This window comes from Salmo salar, chromosome ssa09 (genome assembly GCF_905237065.1).
Source record: "Salmo salar chromosome ssa09, Ssal_v3.1, whole genome shotgun sequence".
Classification (NCBI taxonomy): domain Eukaryota; kingdom Metazoa; phylum Chordata; class Actinopteri; order Salmoniformes; family Salmonidae; genus Salmo; species Salmo salar.
In genome coordinates, this window is record NC_059450.1 from 146,228,952 (window position 1) to 146,250,426 (window position 21,475).

The 21,475-nt window shown below is 52.2% G+C and overlaps 1 protein-coding gene across 1 annotated transcript in view; it reads left to right on the forward strand.

Moving 5' to 3' along the window:
• pdgfd (platelet derived growth factor d) overlaps positions 1-21,475 on the forward strand; it is a 107,978-nt gene that overhangs the window by 77,382 nt on the left and 9,121 nt on the right. Inside the window, exon 6 of the mRNA XM_045724775.1 lies at positions 2,725-2,939. Within this exon, the coding sequence (XP_045580731.1) occupies positions 2,725-2,939 (215 nt within the window). The remainder of the gene's footprint in view (positions 1-2,724; positions 2,940-21,475) is intronic.

Sequence of the window (21,475 nt, forward strand, 5' to 3'; positions counted from 1 at the left end):
ATACTCATACAGACACACACACACACACACACACATACAGATACACACACACATAGACACACACACACACACACACACACAAAGACTCACACATTCAGACATACTCACACATACAGACACACACACACACACACACACACACACACACACACACACACACACACACACACACACACACATACAGACACACACACACACATACAGACAGACACACACACACACACAGACATTCACACACACACAGACACTCACACGCACACACATTCAGACACACATTCAGCACACACACACACACACAGACACAAACGGACACACACACACACACACACACACACATTCAGAGACACAGACATCACACACACACACTCACACATTCAGACACACACACACACACACACACACACACATACAGACACACACACACACGCAGACACACATGCAGACAGACACACACAGACACACATGAACATGCAGACCCACTCAGACACACACACACTCAGACACACACACTCACACACATAGACACACATAAACACTCACACACACACACACACACATTCAGACACACACACATTGACACACACACGCACAGACACACACACACACACACGCACAGACACAGACACACACACATCACACATTCAGACACACACACACATAGACACACACACACATAGACACACACACACACACACACACACGTGCAAACAGACAGACAGACACACACATTCACACACACACACACAGACACTCAGACAGACAGACAGACAGACAGACACGTACACATGTCCCGTGTGGCTCAGTTGGTAGAGCATGGTGTTTGCAACGCCAGGGTTGTGTGTTCGATTCCCACAGGGGACCAGTACGGAGAAGAAAAATGTATGAAATGTATGCATTCACTACTGTAAGTCGCTCTGGAGAAGTGTCTGCAAAATGACTAAAATGTAAATGTAAAAAATACACACACACATGCAGACACACACACATCACACACACACAAACACTAAGACAGACAGGCACACAGACACATACATTCAGACGCTCAGACAGAAAGACACAGACACACACACTAACGCATTCAGATGCACACACACTCACACATACAGACACACACACATCATTTCCACCTGCACACACGTGTTCACAAACACGCATCTATACACACACTATTCATTTTCTCTGGAGTGTGAGTGGCATACTCATTCTGTTTGGAGCGCTCTCTCAGAGCCAGTATCACAGCACAGTTCCACACCACTGCCTTTCATAGATTACACTCCTTCTCCTAGAACACTGACACCCCTAAACACACACACACACACACACACACACACTCACGTCCCCTGCCTTGTTATGCAGCATTAGGACGGTATAGGGTCTGTCAGCTCGTTGAGAACATCAATCTGTGGAGCATAGAGCTGATGTCTCAACAGCCAGGTCGCTCCAGATCCAGATCCAGATCCATGGTTCCAGGACGTCAGGAGATGCCTTCAAAACGCTCCACTAGGGGCAGCGTTAGCTGTACCTGTAGCTATACCTGCAGCTGTACCTGCAGTTGTACCTGTACCTGTACCTGTAGCTATACCTGCAGCTGTACCTGCAGTTGTACCTGTAGCTGTACCTGTAGCTGTACCTGTAGCTGTACCCGCAGCTGTACCTGTAGCTGTACCTGTAGCTGTACCTGTAGCTGTACCTGCAACTGTACAGACACACTCTACACAGACACACTCTACACACTTCACAGACACACTCTACACACTGCACAGACACACTCTACACAGACACACTCTACACACTTCACAGACACACTCCACACACTGTACAGACACACTCTACACACTGCACAGACACACTCTACACACTGCACAGACACACTGCAAAGACACACTCTACACACTGTACAGACACACCTGCGCTATTACCATCAAGTAGGCTGCTAGGGTGTTGTGGACGGGGATAGCTGTTGGAAGCCGCTCCAGCTCTGAGGGTCCTGTGTTCAATCCCAATCCGACACACACACACACACACACACACACACACACACACACACACACACACACACACACACACACACACACTTCTCTCTCTTCTCTGTTCTTCCCATATTCCTTATTATTTTTCTGCTGTGTATTCTTGGTCTGGTCCGGCAGCTGAAAATGCCTCAGTGCTAGAAAGATATATACTCTATATTTGCTTAAAGCACCAAACCACTGCTAATCAATTGAACCAGTTAAATTAAACTATAATCAAGATTCATTTATATTGAACAATAGTATATTGATTATCAATGTCACTAAGATTCTCTTCCCCCTCTATTCTCCCCATCCCCTTCTCTTTCAGTTCAATTAATTTATATTCACTTTGTTGAAATAAAACATTGTTGTCAAGACTGTTAATTCAAAGGTATTAACTGTGAATACAAATTCAATCAATGATGTTCTCCCTCCCTTCTCTCCCTCCCTCCTCCCCTCTCTCCCCCTCCCCCCTCTCTCCCCCCCCCCTCTCTCCCCCTCCCCTCTCTCCCCTCTCTCCCCCTCCCCCCTCTCTCCCTCTCTCCCCCTCTCCCCTCCCCCTCTCCCCTCCCCCTCTCCCCTCCCCCTCTCCCCCCTCTCTCCCTCTCCCCTCCCCCTCTCCCCTTCCCCCTCCCCTCTCTCCCCTTCCCCCCTCTCCCCTTCCCCCTCCCCTCCCACTCTCCCCCCCTCTCCTTCCTCCCTCCCTCCCTCACAGTTGACCTGGACCGTCTGTATGATGACGTGAAGCGCTACAGCTGTACACCTCGGAACTACTCTGTCAACCTGAGGGAGGAGCTGAGGGCCACCAACGCCGTGTTCTTCCCACGATGCATACTGGTGCAGCGCTGTGGGGGGAACTGTGCCTGTGGGACAGACAACTGGAACGGCTGTACCTGCAGCCCGGCCAAGACCAGTGACAAACTACACGAGGTACACACACCATACCCTGTTATGTAGAATTAGGAATGGCTGTGGTACGGCTGTACCTGCAGCCGTTGCTGTACCTGTAGCTGTACCTGTAGCTGTACCTGCAGCTGTACCTGTAGCTGTACCTGCAGCTGTACCTGCAGCTGTACCTGCAGCTGTACCTGTAGCTGTACCTGCAGCTGTACCTGCAGCTGTACCTGCAGCTGTGCCTGCAGCTGTACCTGTAGCTGTACCTGCAGCTGTACCTGCAGCTGTACCTGCAGCTGTACCTGTACCTGCAGTTGTACCTGCAGCTGTAGCTGTACCTGTAGCTGTACCTGCAGTTGTACCTGTACCTGTACCTGCAGCTGTACCTGTAGCTGTACCTGCAGCTGTAGCTGTAGCTGTACCTGCAGCTGTACCTGCAGCTGTACCTGTACCTGCAGCTGTACCTGTAGCTGTACCTGCAGCTGTACCTGTAGCTGTACCTGCAGCTGTACCTGTAGCTGTACCTGCAGTTGTACCTGCAGCTGTAGCTGCAGCTGCAGCTGTACCTGTAACTGTACCTGTAGCTGTCCCTGCAGCTGTACCTGTAGCTGTACCTGCAGTTGTAACTGCAGATGTAGCTGTACCTGCAGCTGTACCTTCAGCTGTACCTGTACCTGCAGCTGTACCTGCAGCTGTACCTGTAGCTGTACCTGTAGCTGTACCTGTAGCTGTAGCTGTACCTGCAGCTGTACCTGTAGCTGTACCTGCAGCTGTACCTGTAGCTGTACCTGCAGCTGTACCTGCAGCTGTACCTGTAGCTGTACCTGTAGCTGTCCCTGCAGCTGTACCTGTAGCTGTACCTGCAGTTGTAACTGCAGATGTAGCTGTACCTGCAGCTGTACCTGCAGCTGTACCTGTACCTGCAGCTGTACCTGTACCTGTACCTGCAGCTGTACCTGCAGCTGTACCTGTAGCTGTACCTGTAGCTGTACCTGCAGCTGTAGCTGCAGCTGTACCTGCAGTTGTACCTGCAGCTGTACCTGCAGCTGTACCTGTAGCCGTAGCTGCAGCTGTACCTGTAGCTGTACCTGCAGCTTTACCCGTAGCTGTACCTGCAGCTGTACCTGTACCTGCAGCTGTACCTGCAGCTGTACCTGCAGTTGTACCTGCAGCTGTACCTGCAGCTGTACCTGTAGCCGTAGCTGCAGCTGTACCTGTAGCTGTACCTGCAGCTTTACCCGTAGCTGTACCTGCAGCTGTACCTGTACCTGCAGCTGTACCTGCAGCTGTACCTGTAGCTGTACATGTAGCTGTACCTGCAGCTGTACCTGTAGCTGTACCTGCAGCTGTAGCTGTACCTGCAGCTGTACCTGCAGTTGTACCTGCAGCTGTAGCTGTACCTGTAGCTGTACCTGCAGTTGTACCTGTAGCTCTACCTGCAGCTGTACCTGTAGCTGTACCTGCAGCTGTAGCTGTACCTGCAGCTGTACCTGTAGCTGTACCTGCAGCGGTAGCTGCAGCTGTAGCTGTACCTGCAGCTGTACCTGCAGCTGTACCTGTAGCTGTACATGCAGCTGTACCTGTAGCTGTACCTGCAGTTGTACCTGCAGCTGTAGCTGCACATGCAGCTGTACCTGTAGCTGTACCTGTAGCTGTACCTGCAGTTGTAACTGCAGATGTAGCTGTACCTGCAGCTGTACCTGCAGCTGTACCTGTACCTGTAGCTGTACCTGTACCTGTACCTGCAGCTGTACCTGCAGCTGTACCTGTAGCTGTACCTGTACCTGCAGCTGTACCTGTAGCTGTACCTGTAGCTGTACCTGCAGTTGTACCTGCAGTTGTACCTGCAGCTGTACCTGCAGCTATACCCGCAGCTATACCCGCAGCTGTACCTGTACCTGCAGCTGTACCTGTAGCTGTACCTGCAGCTGTACCTGTAGCTGTACCTGCAGCTGTACCTGCAGCTGTACCCGTAGCTGTACCCGTAGCTGTACCTGCAGCTGTACCTGCAGTTGTACCTGCAGTTGTACCTGTAGCTGTACCTGCAGCTGTACCTGCAGTTGTACCTGTAGCTGTACCTGTAGCTGTACCTGTAGCTGTACCTGCAGCTGTACCTGCAGCTGTACCTGCAGCTGTACCTGCTGTTGTACCTGCAGTTGTACCTGTAGCTGTACCTGTAGCTGTACCTGCAGCTGTACCTGCATTTGTACCTGCAGCTGTAGCTGCAGCTGCAGCTGTACCTGTAACTGTACCTGTAGCTGTCCCTGCAGCTGTACCTGTAGCTGTACCTGCAGTTGTAACTGCAGATGTAGCTGTACCTGCAGCTGTACCTTCAGCTGTACCTGTACCTGTAGCTGTACCTGTACCTGTACCTGCAGCTGTACCTGCAGCTGTACCTGCAGCTGTGCCTGCAGCTGTACCTGTAGCTGTACCTGCAGTTGTACCTGTAGCTGTACCTGCAGCTGTAGCTGTACCTGTAGCTGTACCTGCAGTTGTACATGCAGCTGTAGCTGTACCTGTAGCTGTACCTGCAGTTGTACCTGTACCTGTACCTGCAGCTGTACCTGTAGCTGTACCTGCAGCTGTAGCTGTACCTGCAGCTGTACCTGCAGCTGTACCTGTACCTGCAGCTGTACCTGTAGCTGTACCTGCAGCTGTACCTGTAGCTGTACCTGCAGCTGTACCTGTAGCTGTAGCTGCAGTTGTACCTGCAGCTGTAGCTGCAGCTGCAGCTGTACCTGTAACTGTACCTGTAGCTGTCCCTGCAGCTGTACCTGTAGCTGTACCTGCAGTTGTAACTGCAGATGTAGCTGTACCTGCAGCTGTACCTTCAGCTGTACCTGTACCTGCAGCTGTACCTGCAGCTGTACCTGTAGCTGTACCTGTAGCTGTACCTGTAGCTGTAGCTGTACCTGCAGCTGTACCTGTAGCTGTACCTGCAGCTGTACCTGCAGCTGTACCTGTAGCTGTACCTGCAGCTGTACCTGCAGCTGTACCTGTAGCTGTACCTGTAGCTGTCCCTGCAGCTGTACCTGTAGCTGTACCTGCAGTTGTAACTGCAGATGTAGCTGTACCTGCAGCTGTACCTGCAGCTGTACCTGTACCTGCAGCTGTACCTGTACCTGTACCTGCAGCTGTACCTGCAGCTGTACCTGTAGCTGTACCTGTAGCTGTACCTGCAGCTGTAGCTGCAGCTGTACCTGCAGTTGTACCTGCAGCTGTACCTGCAGCTGTACCTGTAGCCGTAGCTGCAGCTGTACCTGTAGCTGTACCTGCAGCTTTACCCGTAGCTGTACCTGCAGCTGTACCTGTACCTGCAGCTGTACCTGCAGTTGTACCTGCAGCTGTACCTGCAGCTGTACCTGTAGCCGTAGCTGCAGCTGTACCTGTAGCTGTACCTGCAGCTTTACCCGTAGCTGTACCCGCAGCTGTACCTGTACCTGCAGCTGTACCTGCAGCTGTACCTGTAGCTGTACCTGTAGCTGTACCTGCAGCTGTACCTGTAGCTGTACCTGCAGCTGTAGCTGTACCTGCAGCTGTACCTGCAGTTGTACCTGCAGCTGTAGCTGTACCTGCAGCTGTACCTGCAGCTGTACCTGCAGCTGTACCTGTAGCTGTACCTGCAGCTGTACCTGCAGCTGTACCTGCAGCTGTGCCTGCAGCTGTACCTGTAGCTGTACCTGCAGCTGTACCTGCAGCTGTACCTGCAGCTGTACCTGTACCTGCAGTTGTACCTGCAGCTGTAGCTGTACCTGTAGCTGTACCTGCAGTTGTACCTGTACCTGTACCTGCAGCTGTACCTGTAGCTGTACCTGCAGCTGTAGCTGTAGCTGTACCTGCAGCTGTACCTGCAGCTGTACCTGTACCTGCAGCTGTACCTGTAGCTGTACCTGCAGCTGTACCTGTAGCTGTACCTGCAGCTGTACCTGTAGCTGTACCTGCAGTTGTACCTGCAGCTGTAGCTGCAGCTGCAGCTGTACCTGTAACTGTACCTGTAGCTGTCCCTGCAGCTGTACCTGTAGCTGTACCTGCAGTTGTAACTGCAGATGTAGCTGTACCTGCAGCTGTACCTTCAGCTGTACCTGCAGCTGTAGCTGTACCTGCAGCTGTACCTGTAGCTGTACCTGCAGCTGTAGCTGTACCTGCAGCTGTACCTGTAGCTGTACCTGCAGCGGTAGCTGCAGCTGTAGCTGTACCTGCAGCTGTACCTGCAGCTGTACCTGTAGCTGTACATGCAGCTGTACCTGTAGCTGTACCTGCAGTTGTACCTGCAGCTGTAGCTGCACATGCAGCTGTACCTGTAGCTGTACCTGTAGCTGTACCTGCAGTTGTAACTGCAGATGTAGCTGTACCTGCAGCTGTACCTGCAGCTGTACCTGTACCTGTAGCTGTACCTGTACCTGTACCTGCAGCTGTACCTGCAGCTGTACCTGTAGCTGTACCTGTACCTGCAGCTGTACCTGTAGCTGTACCCGTAGCTGTACCTGCAGCTGTACCTGTACCTGCAGCTGTACCTGCAGCTGTACCTGCAGTTGTACCTGCAGCTGTACCTGCAGCTGTACCTGTAGCCGTAGCTGCAGCTGTACCTGTAGCTGTACCTGCAGCTTTACCCGTAGCTGTACCTGCAGCTGTACCTGTACCTGCAGCTGTACCTGCAGCTGTACCTGTAGCTGTACATGTAGCTGTACCTGCAGCTGTACCTGTAGCTGTACCTGCAGCTGTAGCTGTACCTGCAGCTGTACCTGCAGTTGTACCTGCAGCTGTAGCTGTACCTGTAGCTGTACCTGCAGTTGTACCTGTAGCTCTACCTGCAGCTGTACCTGTAGCTGTACCTGCAGCTGTAGCTGTACCTGCAGCTGTACCTGTAGCTGTACCTGCAGCGGTAGCTGCAGCTGTAGCTGTACCTGCAGCTGTACCTGCAGCTGTACCTGTAGCTGTACATGCAGCTGTACCTGTAGCTGTACCTGCAGTTGTACCTGCAGCTGTAGCTGCACATGCAGCTGTACCTGTAGCTGTACCTGTAGCTGTACCTGCAGTTGTAACTGCAGATGTAGCTGTACCTGCAGCTGTACCTGCAGCTGTACCTGTACCTGTAGCTGTACCTGTACCTGTACCTGCAGCTGTACCTGCAGCTGTACCTGTAGCTGTACCTGTACCTGCAGCTGTACCTGTAGCTGTACCTGTAGCTGTACCTGCAGTTGTACCTGCAGTTGTACCTGCAGCTGTACCTGCAGCTATACCCGCAGCTATACCCGCAGCTGTACCTGTACCTGCAGCTGTACCTGTAGCTGTACCTGCAGCTGTACCTGTAGCTGTACCTGCAGCTGTACCTGTAGCTGTACCTGCAGCTGTACCTGCAGCTGTACCCGTAGCTGTACCCGTAGCTGTACCTGCAGCTGTACCTGCAGTTGTACCTGCAGTTGTACCTGTAGCTGTACCTGCAGCTGTACCTGCAGTTGTACCTGTAGCTGTACCTGTAGCTGTACCTGTAGCTGTACCTGCAGCTGTACCTGCAGCTGTACCTGCAGCTGTACCTGCTGTTGTACCTGCAGTTGTACCTGTAGCTGTACCTGTAGCTGTACCTGCAGCTGTACCTGCATTTGTACCTGCAGCTGTAGCTGCAGCTGCAGCTGTACCTGTAACTGTACCTGTAGCTGTCCCTGCAGCTGTACCTGTAGCTGTACCTGCAGTTGTAACTGCAGATGTAGCTGTACCTGCAGCTGTACCTTCAGCTGTACCTGTAGCTGTACCTGTACCTGTACCCGTGAGCTGTACCTGCAGCTGTACCTGCAGCTGTGCCTGCAGCTGTACCTGTAGCTGTACCTGCAGTTGTACCTGTAGCTGTACCTGCAGCTGTAGCTGTACCTGTAGCTGTACCTGCAGTTGTACATGCAGCTGTAGCTGTACCTGTAGCTGTACCTGCAGTTGTACCTGTACCTGTACCTGCAGCTGTACCTGTAGCTGTACCTGCAGCTGTAGCTGTACCTGCAGCTGTACCTGCAGCTGTACCTGTACCTGCAGCTGTACCTGTAGCTGTACCTGCAGCTGTACCTGTAGCTGTACCTGCAGCTGTACCTGTAGCTGTACCTGCAGTTGTACCTGCAGCTGTAGCTGCAGCTGCAGCTGTACCTGTAACTGTACCTGTAGCTGTCCCTGCAGCTGTACCTGTAGCTGTACCTGCAGTTGTAACTGCAGATGTAGCTGTACCTGCAGCTGTACCTTCAGCTGTACCTGTACCTGCAGCTGTACCTGCAGCTGTACCTGTAGCTGTACCTGTAGCTGTACCTGTAGCTGTAGCTGTACCTGCAGCTGTACCTGTAGCTGTACCTGCAGCTGTACCTGCAGCTGTACCTGTAGCTGTACCTGCAGCTGTACCTGCAGCTGTACCTGTAGCTGTACCTGTAGCTGTCCCTGCAGCTGTACCTGTAGCTGTACCTGCAGTTGTAACTGCAGATGTAGCTGTACCTGCAGCTGTACCTGCAGCTGTACCTGTACCTGCAGCTGTACCTGTACCTGTACCTGCAGCTGTACCTGCAGCTGTACCTGTAGCTGTACCTGTAGCTGTACCTGCAGCTGTAGCTGCAGCTGTACCTGCAGTTGTACCTGCAGCTGTACCTGCAGCTGTACCTGTAGCCGTAGCTGCAGCTGTACCTGTAGCTGTACCTGCAGCTTTACCCGTAGCTGTACCTGCAGCTGTACCTGTACCTGCAGCTGTACCTGCAGTTGTACCTGCAGCTGTACCTGCAGCTGTACCTGTAGCCGTAGCTGCAGCTGTACCTGTAGCTGTACCTGCAGCTTTACCCGTAGCTGTACCTGCAGCTGTACCTGTACCTGCAGCTGTACCTGCAGCTGTACCTGTAGCTGTACCTGTAGCTGTACCTGCAGCTGTACCTGTAGCTGTACCTGCAGCTCAAGCTGTACCTGCAGCTGTACCTGCAGTTGTACCTGCAGCTGTAGCTGTACCTGTAGCTGTACCTGCAGTTGTACCTGTAGCTCTACCTGCAGCTGTACCTGTAGCTGTACCTGCAGCTGTAGCTGTACCTGCAGCTGTACCTGTAGCTGTACCTGCAGCGGTAGCTGCAGCTGTAGCTGTACCTGCAGCTGTACCTGCAGCTGTACCTGTAGCTGTACCTGCAGCTGTACCTGTAGCTGTACCTGCAGTTGTACCTGCAGCTGTAGCTGCACCTGCAGCTGTACCTGTAGCTGTACCTGTAGCTGTACCTGCAGTTGTAACTGCAGATGTAGCTGTACCTGCAGCTGTACCTGCAGCTGTACCTGTACCTGTACCTGTACCTGCAGCTGTACCTGCAGCTGTACCTGTAGCTGTACCTGTACCTGCAGCTGTACCTGTAGCTGTACCTGTAGCTGTACCTGCAGTTGTACCTGCAGTTGTACCTGTAGCTGTACCTGCAGCTGTAGCTGTACCTGTAGCTGTACCTGCAGTTGTACATGCAGCTGTAGCTGTACCTGTAGCTGTACCTGCAGTTGTACCTGTACCTGTACCTGCAGCTGTACCTGTAGCTGTACCTGCAGCTGTAGCTGTACCTGCAGCTGTACCTGCAGCTGTACCTGTACCTGCAGCTGTACCTGTAGCTGTACCTGCAGCTGTACCTGTAGCTGTACCTGCAGCTGTACCTGTAGCTGTACCTGCAGTTGTACCTGCAGCTGTAGCTGCAGCTGCAGCTGTACCTGTAACTGTACCTGTAGCTGTCCCTGCAGCTGTACCTGTAGCTGTACCTGCAGTTGTAACTGCAGATGTAGCTGTACCTGCAGCTGTACCTTCAGCTGTACCTGTACCTGCAGCTGTACCTGCAGCTGTACCTGTAGCTGTACCTGTAGCTGTACCTGTAGCTGTAGCTGTACCTGCAGCTGTACCTGTAGCTGTACCTGCAGCTGTACCTGCAGCTGTACCTGTAGCTGTACCTGCAGCTGTACCTGCAGCTGTACCTGTAGCTGTACCTGTAGCTGTCCCTGCAGCTGTACCTGTAGCTGTACCTGCAGTTGTAACTGCAGATGTAGCTGTACCTGCAGCTGTACCTGCAGCTGTACCTGTACCTGCAGCTGTACCTGTACCTGTACCTGCAGCTGTACCTGCAGCTGTACCTGTAGCTGTACCTGCAGCTGTACCTGTAGCTGTACCTGCAGCTGTACCTGCAGCTGTACCTGTAGCTGTACCTGTAGCTGTCCCTGCAGCTGTACCTGTAGCTGTACCTGCAGTTGTAACTGCAGATGTAGCTGTACCTGCAGCTGTACCTGCAGCTGTACCTGTACCTGCAGCTGTACCTGTACCTGTACCTGCAGCTGTACCTGCAGCTGTACCTGTAGCTGTACCTGTAGCTGTACCTGCAGCTGTAGCTGCAGCTGTACCTGCAGTTGTACCTGCAGCTGTACCTGCAGCTGTACCTGTAGCCGTAGCTGCAGCTGTACCTGTAGCTGTACCTGCAGCTTTACCCGTAGCTGTACCTGCAGCTGTACCTGTACCTGCAGCTGTACCTGCAGCTGTACCTGTAGCTGTACCTGTAGCTGTACCTGCAGCTGTACCTGTAGCTGTACCTGCAGCTGTAGCTGTACCTGCAGCTGTACCTGCAGTTGTACCTGCAGCTGTAGCTGTACCTGTAGCTGTACCTGCAGTTGTACCTGTAGCTCTACCTGCAGCTGTACCTGTAGCTGTACCTGCAGCTGTAGCTGTACCTGCAGCTGTACCTGTAGCTGTACCTGCAGCGGTAGCTGCAGCTGTAGCTGTACCTGCAGCTATACCTGCAGCTGTACCTGTAGCTGTACCTGCAGCTGTACCTGTAGCTGTACCTGCAGTTGTACCTGCAGCTGTAGCTGCACCTGCAGCTGTACCTGTAGCTGTACCTGTAGCTGTACCTGCAGTTGTAACTGCAGATGTAGCTGTACCTGCAGCTGTACCTGCAGCTGTACCTGTACCTGTACCTGTACCTGCAGCTGTACCTGCAGCTGTACCTGTAGCTGTACCTGTACCTGCAGCTGTACCTGTAGCTGTACCTGTAGCTGTACCTGCAGTTGTACCTGCAGTTGTACCTGCAGCTATACCCGCAGCTATACACGCAGCTGTACCTGTACCTGCAGCTGTACCTGTAGCTGTACCTGCAGCTGTACCTTTAGCTGTACCTGCAGCTGTACCTGCAGCTGTACCCGTAGCTGTACCCGTAGCTGTACCCGCAGCTGTACCTGCAGTTGTACCTGTAGCTGTACCTGCAGCTGTACCTGCAGTTGTACCTGTAGCTGTACCTGTAGCTGTACCTGCAGCTGTACCTGCAGCTGTACCCGTAGCTGTACCTGCAGCTGTACCTGCAGCTGTACCTGCTGTTGTACCTGCAGTTGTACCTGTAGCTGTACCTGTAGCTGTACCTGCAGCTGTACCTGTAGCTGTACCTGCAGTTGTACCTGCAGCTGTAGCTGCAGCTGCAGCTGTACCTGTAACTGTACCTGTAGCTGTCCCTGCAGCTGTACCTGTAGCTGTACCTGCAGTTGTAACTGCAGATGTAGCTGTACCTGCAGCTGTACCTTCAGCTGTACCTGTAGCTGTACCTGTACCTGTACCTGCAGCTGTACCTGCAGCTGTACTGTAGCTGTACCTTTAGCTGTACCTGTAGCTGTACCTGTAGCTGTACCTGCAGCTTTACCCGTAGCTGTACCTGCAGCTGTACCTGTAGCTGTACCTGCAGCTTTACCCGTAGCTGTACCTGCAGCTGTACCTGTACCTGCAGCTGTACCTGAAGCTGTACCTGCAGCTGTACCTGTACCTGTACCTGTAGCTGTACCTGCAGCTGTACCTGTAGCTGTACCTGCAGCTGTAGCTGTACCTGCAGCTGTACCTGCAGTTGTACCTGCAGCTGTAGCTGTACCTGTAGCTGTACCTGCAGTTGTACCTGTAGCTCTACCTGCAGCTGTACCTGTAGCTGTACCTGCAGCTGTAGCTGTACCTGCAGCTGTACCTGTAGCTGTACCTGCAGCGGTAGCTGCAGCTGTAGCTGTACCTGCAGCTGTACCTGCAGCTGTACCTGTAGCTGTACCTGTAGCTGTACCTGCAGTTGTACCTGCAGCTGTAGCTGCACCTGCAGCTGTACCTGTAGCTGTACCTGTAGCTGTACCTGCAGTTGTAACTGCAGATGTAGCTGTACCTGTACCTGCAGCTGTACCTGTACCTGTAGCTGTACCTGTACCTGCAGCTGTACCTGCAGCTGTACCTGTAGCTGTACCTGTAGCTGTACCTGCAGTTGTACCTGCAGCTGTACCTGCAGCTATACCCGCAGCTATAACCGCAGCTGTACCTGTACCTGCAGCTGTACCTGTAGCTGTACCTGCAGCTGTACCTGTAGCTGTACCTGTAGCTGTACCTGCAGCTGTACCCGTAGCTGTACCCGTAGCTGTACCTGCAGCTGTACCTGCAGTTGTACCTGCAGTTGTACCTGTAGCTGTACCTGCAGCTGTACCTGCAGTTGTACCTGTAGCTGTACCTGTAGCTGTACCTGCAGCTGTACCTGCAGCTGTACCCGTAGCTGTACCTGCAGCTGTACCTGCAGCTGTACCTGCAGTTGTACCTGCAATTGTACCTGTAGCTGTACCTGTAGCTGTACCTGCAGCTGTACCTGTAGCTGTACCTGCAGCTGTACCTGTAGCTGTACCTGCAGCTGTACCTGTAGCTGTACCTGCAGTTGTACCTGCAGCTGTAGCTGCAGCTGCAGCTGTACCTTTAACTGTACCTGTAGCTGTCCCTGCAGCTGTACCTGTAGCTGTACCTGCAGTTGTAACTGCAGATGTAGCTGTACCTGCAGCTGTACCTTCAGCTGTACCTGTACCTGTACCTGTACCTGCAGCTGTACCTGCAGCTGTACCTGTAGCTGTACCTGTAGCTGTAGCTGTAGCTGTACCTGTAGCTGTACCTGTAGCTTTACCTGCAGCTGTACCTGCAGCTGTACCTGTAGCTGTCCCTGCAGCTGTACCTGTAGCTGTACCTGCAGTTGTAACTGCAGATGTAGCTGTACCTGCAGCTGTACCTGCAGCTGTACCTGTACCTGCAGCTGTACCTGTACCTGTACCTGCAGCTGTACCTGCAGCTGTACCTGTAGCTGTACCTGTAGCTGTACCTGCAGCTGCAGCTGTACCTGTAACTGTACCTGTAGCTGTCCCTGCAGCTGTACCTGTAGCTGTACCTGCAGTTGTAACTGCAGATGTAGCTGTACCTGCAGCTGTACCTTCAGCTGTACCTGTACCTGTACCTGTACCTGTACCTGCAGCTGTACCTGCAGCTGTACCTGTAGCTGTACCTGTAGCTGTACCTGTAGCTGTACCTGCAGCTGTACCTGCAGCTGTACCTGTAGCTGTACCTGTAGCTGTCCCTGCAGCTGTACCTGTAGCTGTACCTGCAGTTGTAACTGCAGATGTAGCTGTACCTGCAGCTGTACCTGCAGCTGTACCTGTACCTGCAGCTGTACCTGTACCTGTACCTGCAGCTGTACCTGCAGCTGTACCTGTAGCTGTACCTGCAGTTGTACCTGCAGCTGTAGCTGCAGCTGCAGCTGTACCTTTAACTGTACCTGTAGCTGTCCCTGCAGCTGTACCTGTAGCTGTACCTGCAGTTGTAACTGCAGATGTAGCTGTACCTGCAGCTGTTCCTTCAGCTGTACCTGTACCTGTACCTGTACCTGCAGCTGTACCTGCAGCTGTACCTGTAGCTGTACCTGTAGCTGTAGCTGTAGCTGTACCTGTAGCTGTACCTGTAGCTGTACCTGCAGCTGTACCTGCAGCTGTACCTGTAGCTGTCCCTGCAGCTGTACCTGTAGCTGTACCTGCAGTTGTAACTGCAGATGTAGCTGTACCTGCAGCTGTACCTGCAGCTGTACCTGTACCTGCAGCTGTACCTGTACCTGTACCTGCAGCTGTACCTGCAGCTGTACCTGTAGCTGTACCTGTAGCTGTACCTGCAGCTGCAGCTGTACCTGTAACTGTACCTGTAGCTGTCCCTGCAGCTGTACCTGTAGCTGTACCTGCAGTTGTAACTGCAGATGTAGCTGTACCTGCAGCTGTACCTTCAGCTGTACCTGTACCTGTACCTGTACCTGTACCTGCAGCTGTACCTGCAGCTGTACCTGTAGCTGTACCTGTAGCTGTACCTGTAGCTGTAGCTGTACCTGTAGCTGTACCTGTAGCTGTACCTGCAGCTGTACCTGCAGCTGTACCTGTAGCTGTACCTGTAGCTGTCCCTGCAGCTGTACCTGTAGCTGTACCTGCAGTTGTAACTGCAGATGTAGCTGTACCTGCAGCTGTACCTGCAGCTGTACCTGTACCTGCAGCTGTACCTGTACCTGTACCTGCAGCTGTACCTGCAGCTGTACCTGTAGCTGTACCTGTAGCTGTACCTGCAGCTGTAGCTGCAGCTGTACCTGCAGCTGTACCTGCAGTTGTACCTGCAGCTGTACCTGCAGCTGTACCTGTAGCAGTAGCTGCAGCTGTACCTGTAGCTGTACCTGCAGCTGTAGCTGTACCTGCAGCTGTACCTGTAGCTGTACCTGCAGCGGTAGCTGCAGCTGTAGCTGTACCTGCAGCTGTACCTGCAGCTGTACCTGTAGCTGTACCTGCAGCTGTACCTGTAGCTGTACCTGCAGTTGTACCTGCAGCTGTAGCTGCAGTTGTAACTGCAGATGTAGCTGTACCTGCAGCTGTACCTGCAGCTGTACCTGTACCTGTAGCTGTACCTGTACCTGCAGCTGTACCTGTAGCTGTACCTGTAGCTGTACCTGCAGCTGTACCTGCAGCTGTACCCGTAGCTGTACCCGTAGCTGTACCTGCAGCTGTACCTGCAGTTGTACCTGCAGTTGTACCTGTAGCTGTACCTGCAGCTGTACCTGCAGTTGTACCTGTAGCTGTACCTGTAGCTGTACCTGCAGCTGTACCTGCAGCTGTACCCGTAGCTGTACCTGCAGCTGTACCTGCAGCTGTACCTGCAGTTGTACCTGCAGTTGTACCTGTAGCTGTACCTGTAGCTGTACCTGCAGCTGTACCTGTAGCTGTACCTGCAGCTGTACCTGTAGCTGTACCTGCAGCTGTACCTGTAGCTGTACCTGCAGTTGTACCTGCAGCTGTAGCTGCAGCTGCAGCTGTACCTTTAACTGTACCTGTAGCTGTCCCTGCAGCTGTACCTGTAGCTGTACCTGCAGTTGTAACTGCAGATGTAGCTGTACCTGCAGCTGTACCTTCAGCTGTACCTGTACCTGTACCTGTACCTGTACCTGCAGCTGTACCTGCAGCTGTACCTGTAGCTGTACCTGTAGCTGTACCTGTAGCTGTAGCTGTACCTGTAGCTGTACCTGTAGCTGTACCTGCAGCTGTACCTGCAGCTGTACCTGTAGCTGTCCCTGCAGCTGTACCTGTAGCTGTACCTGCAGTTGTAACTGCAGATGTAGCTGTACCTGCAGCTGTACCTGCAGCTGTACCTGTACCTGCAGCTGTACCTGTACCTGTACCTGCAGCTGTACCTGCAGCTGTACCTGTAGCTGTACCTGTAGCTGTACCTGCAGCTGCAGCTGTACCTGTAACTGTACCTGTAGCTGTCCCTGCAGCTGTACCTGTAGCTGTACCTGCAGTTGTAACTGCAGATGTAGCTGTACCTGCAGCTGTACCTTCAGCTGTACCTGTACCTGTACCTGTACCTGTACCTGCAGCTGTACCCGTAGCTGTACCTGCAGCTGTACCTGCAGCTGTACCTGCAGTTGTACCTGTAGCTGTACCTGCAGCTGTACCTGCAGCTGTACCTGTAGCTGTACCTGTAGCTGTACCTGTAGCTGTACCTGCAGCTGTACCTGCAGCTGTACCCGCAGCTGTACCTGTAGCTGTACCTGCAGCTGTACCTGCAGTTGTACCTGCAGTTGTACCTGTAGCTGTACATGTAGCTGTATCTGCAGCTGTACCTGTAGCTGTACCTGCAGCTGTACCTGTAGCTGTACCTGCAGCTGTACCTGTAGCTGTACCTGCAGCTGTACCTGCAGCTGTAGCTGCAGCTGTACCTGTAACTGTACCTGTAGCTGTCCCTGCAGCTGTACCTGTAGCTGTACCTGCAGTTGTAACTGCAGATGTAGCTGTACCTGCAGCTGTACCTTCAGCTGTACCTGTACCTGTACCTGTAGCTGTACCTGTACCTGTACCTGCAGCTGTACCTGCAGCTGTACCTGTAGCTGTACCTGTAGCTGTACCTGTAGCTGTAGCTGTACCTGTAGCTGTACCTGCAGCTGTACCTGTAGCTGTACCTGCAGCTGTACCTGCAGCTGTACCTGTAGCTGTACCTGTAGCTGTCCCTGCAGCTGTACCTGTAGCTGTACCTGCAGTTGTAACTGCAGATGTAGCTGTACCTGCAGCTGTACCTGCAGCTGTACCTGTACCTGTACCTGCAGCTGTACCTGCAGCTGTACCTGTAGCTGTACCTGTAGCTGTACCTGCAGCTGTACCTGCAGCTGTACCTGTAGCCGTAGCTGCAGCTGTACCTGTAGCTGTACCTGCAGCTGTAGCTGTACCTGCAGCTGTACCTGTAGCTGTACCTGCAGCGGTAGCTGCAGCTGTAGCTGTACCTGCAGCTGTACCTGCAGCTGTACCTGTAGCTGTACCTGCAGCTGTACCTGTAGCTGTACCTGCAGTTGTACCTGCAGCTGTAGCTGCATTTCTAACTGCAGATGTAGCTGTACCTGCAGCTGTACCTGCAGCTGTAACTGTACCTGTAGCTGTACCTGTACCTGTACCTGCAGCTGTACCTTTACCTGCAGCTGTACCTGTAGCTGTACCTGTAGCTGTACCTGCAGTTGTACCTGCAGCTGTACCTGCAGCTATACCCGCAGCTATATCCGCAGCTGTACCTGTACCTGCAGTTGTACCTGTAGCTGTACCTGCAGTTGTACCTGTATCTGTACCTGTACCTGTAGCTGTACCTGCAGCTGTACCTGCAGCTGTACCCGTAGCTGTACCTGCAGCTGTACCTGCAGCTGTACCTGCAGTTGTACCTGCAGTTGTACCTGCTGCTGTAGCTGCAGTTGTAACTGCAGATGTAGCTGTACCTGCAGCTGTACCTGCAGCTGTACTTGTACCTGTAGCTGTACCTGTACCTGTACCTGCAGCTGTACCTGCAGCTGTACCTGTAGCTGTACCTGTACCTGCAGCTGTACCTGTAGCTGTACCTGTAGCTGTACCTGCAGTTGTACCTGCAGCTGTACCTGCAGCTATACCCGCAGCTATACCCGCAGCTGTACCTGTACCTGCAGCTGTACCTGTAGCTGTACCTGCAGCTGTACCTGTAGCTGTACCTGTAGCTGTAACTGCAGCTGTACCTGCAGCTGTACCCGTAGCTGTACCCGTAGCTGTAACTGCAGCTATACCTGCAGTTGTACCTGTAGTTGTACCTGTAGCTGTACCTGCAGTTGTACCTGTAGCTGTACCTGTAGCTGTACCTGTAGCTGTACCTGCAGCTGTATCTGCAGCTGTACCCGTAGCTGTACCTGCAGCTGTACCTGCACCTGTACCTGCAGTTGTACCTGCAGTTGTACCTGTAGCTGTACCTGTAGCTGTACCTGCAGCTGTACCTGCAGTTGTACCTGCAGTTGTACCTGTAGCTGTACCTGCAGTTGTACCTGCAGCTGTACCTGCAGTTGTACCTGTAGCTGTACCCGCAGCTGTACCTGTAGCTGTACCTGCAGCTGTACCTGCAGTTGTACCTGCAGTTGTACCTGTACCTGTACCCGCAGCTGTACCTGTAGCTGTACCTGCAGCTGTACCTGTTGCTGTACCTGCAGCTGTACCTGCAGTTCTACCTGTAGCTGTACCCGCAGCTGTACCTGTAGCTGTACCTGTAGCTGTACCTTCAACTGTACAGACACACTACACACTGTACAGACACACTCTTCACACTGCACAGACACACTCTACACACTGCACAGACACACTCTACACACTTCACAGACACACTCTACACACTGCACAGACACACTCTACACACTGCACAGACACACTGCACAGACACACTCTACACACTGTACAGACACACTCTACACACTGTACAGACACTCTGTACAGACACACTGTACAGACACACACTACACACTGTACAGACACACACTACACACTGTACAGACACACGACACACTGTACAGACACACACTACACACTGTACAGACACACTACACACTGTACAGACACACTCTACACACTGTACAGACACACTGTACAGACACACACTACGCACTGTACAGACAGACACTACACACTGTACAGACACACACTACACACTGTACAGACACACACTACACACTGTACAGACACACTACACACTGTACAGACACACTACACACTGTACAGCCACACTGTACAGACACACTACACACTGTACAGACACACTCTACACACTGTACAGACACACTGTACAGACACACTCTACACACTGCACAGACACACTCTACACACTGCACAGACACACTCTACACACTGTACAGACACACACTACGCACTGTACAGACAGACACTACACACTGTACAGACACACTACACACTGTACAGACACACACTACACACTGTACAGACACACTACACACTGTACAGACACACTACACACTGTACAGCCACACTGTACAGACACACTACACACTGTACAGACACACACTACACACTGTACAGACACACTACCCACTGTACAGACACACTCGTACAGACACACTCTACACACTGCACAGACACACTCTACACACTGTACAGACACACTACACACTGTACAGACACACTTGTACAGACACACTCTACACACTGCACAGACACACTCTACACACTGTACAGACACACTACACACTGTACAGACACACTCTACACACTGTACAGACACACTGCACAGACACACACTACACACTCGTACAGACACACTCTACACACTGCACAGACACACTCTACACACTGTACAGACACACTACACACTGTACAGACACACTCGTACAGACACACTCTACACACTGCACAGACACACTCTACACACTGTACAGACACACTACACACTGTACAGACACACACTACACACTGTACAGACACACACTACACACTGTATAGACACACTACACACTGTACAGCCACACTGTACAGACACACTCTACACACTGTACAGACACACTGTACAGACACACACTACACACTCTACAGACACATTCTACACACTGCACAGACACACTCTACACTCTGTACAGACACACTGTACAGACACACACTACACACTGTACAGACACACTACACACTGTACAGACACACACATCACACTGTACAGACACACTACACACTGTACAGACACACACTACACACTGTACAATCACACTACACACTGTACAGACACACTGTACAGACACACTACACACTGTACAGACACACTCTACACACTGTACAGACACACTGTACAGACACACACTACACACTGTACAGACACACTCTACACACTGCACAGACACACTCTACACACTGTACAGACACTCTGTACAGACACACTGTACAGACACACACTACGCACTGTAGAGACACACACTACACACTGTACAGACACACACTACACACTGTACAGACACACTACACACTGTACAGACACACACTACACACTGTACAGTCACACTTACAGCCACACTGTACAGACACACTACACACTGTACAGACACACACTCTACACACACTCTACACACTGTACAGACACACTCTACACACTGTACAGACACACTGTACAGACACACACTACACACTGCACAGACACACTCTACACAATGTACAGACACACTACACACTGGACACACACTACACACTGTACAGACACACTACACACTGTACAGACACACTACAAACTCTACACACTGCACAGACACACTCTACACACTGTACAGACACACTACACACTGTACAGACACACTCGTACAGACACACACTACACACTGTACAGACACACTCTACACACTGTAAAGACACACTACACACTGTACAGACACACTCTACACACTGTACAGACACACTGCACAGACACACACTACACACTGTACAGACACACTCTGCACACTGTACAGACACACTTGTACAGACACACTCTACACACTGTACAGACACACTGTACAGACACACTCTATACACTGTACAGACACACACTACACACTGTACAGACACACTCTACACACTGCACAGACACACACTACACACTGTACAGACACACACTACACACTGTACAGACACACTCTACACACTGTATAGACACACTCTACACACTGTACAGACACACTGTACAGACACACTACACACTGTACAGACACACACTACACACTGTACAGACACACGACACACTGTACAGACACACACTACACACTGTACAGACACACTACACACTGTACAGACACACTCTACACACTGTACAGACACACTGTACAGACACACACTACGCACTGTACAGACAGACACTACACACTGTACAGACACACACTACACACTGTACAGACACACACTACACACTGTACAGACACACTACACACTGTACAGACACACTACACACTGTACAGCCACAC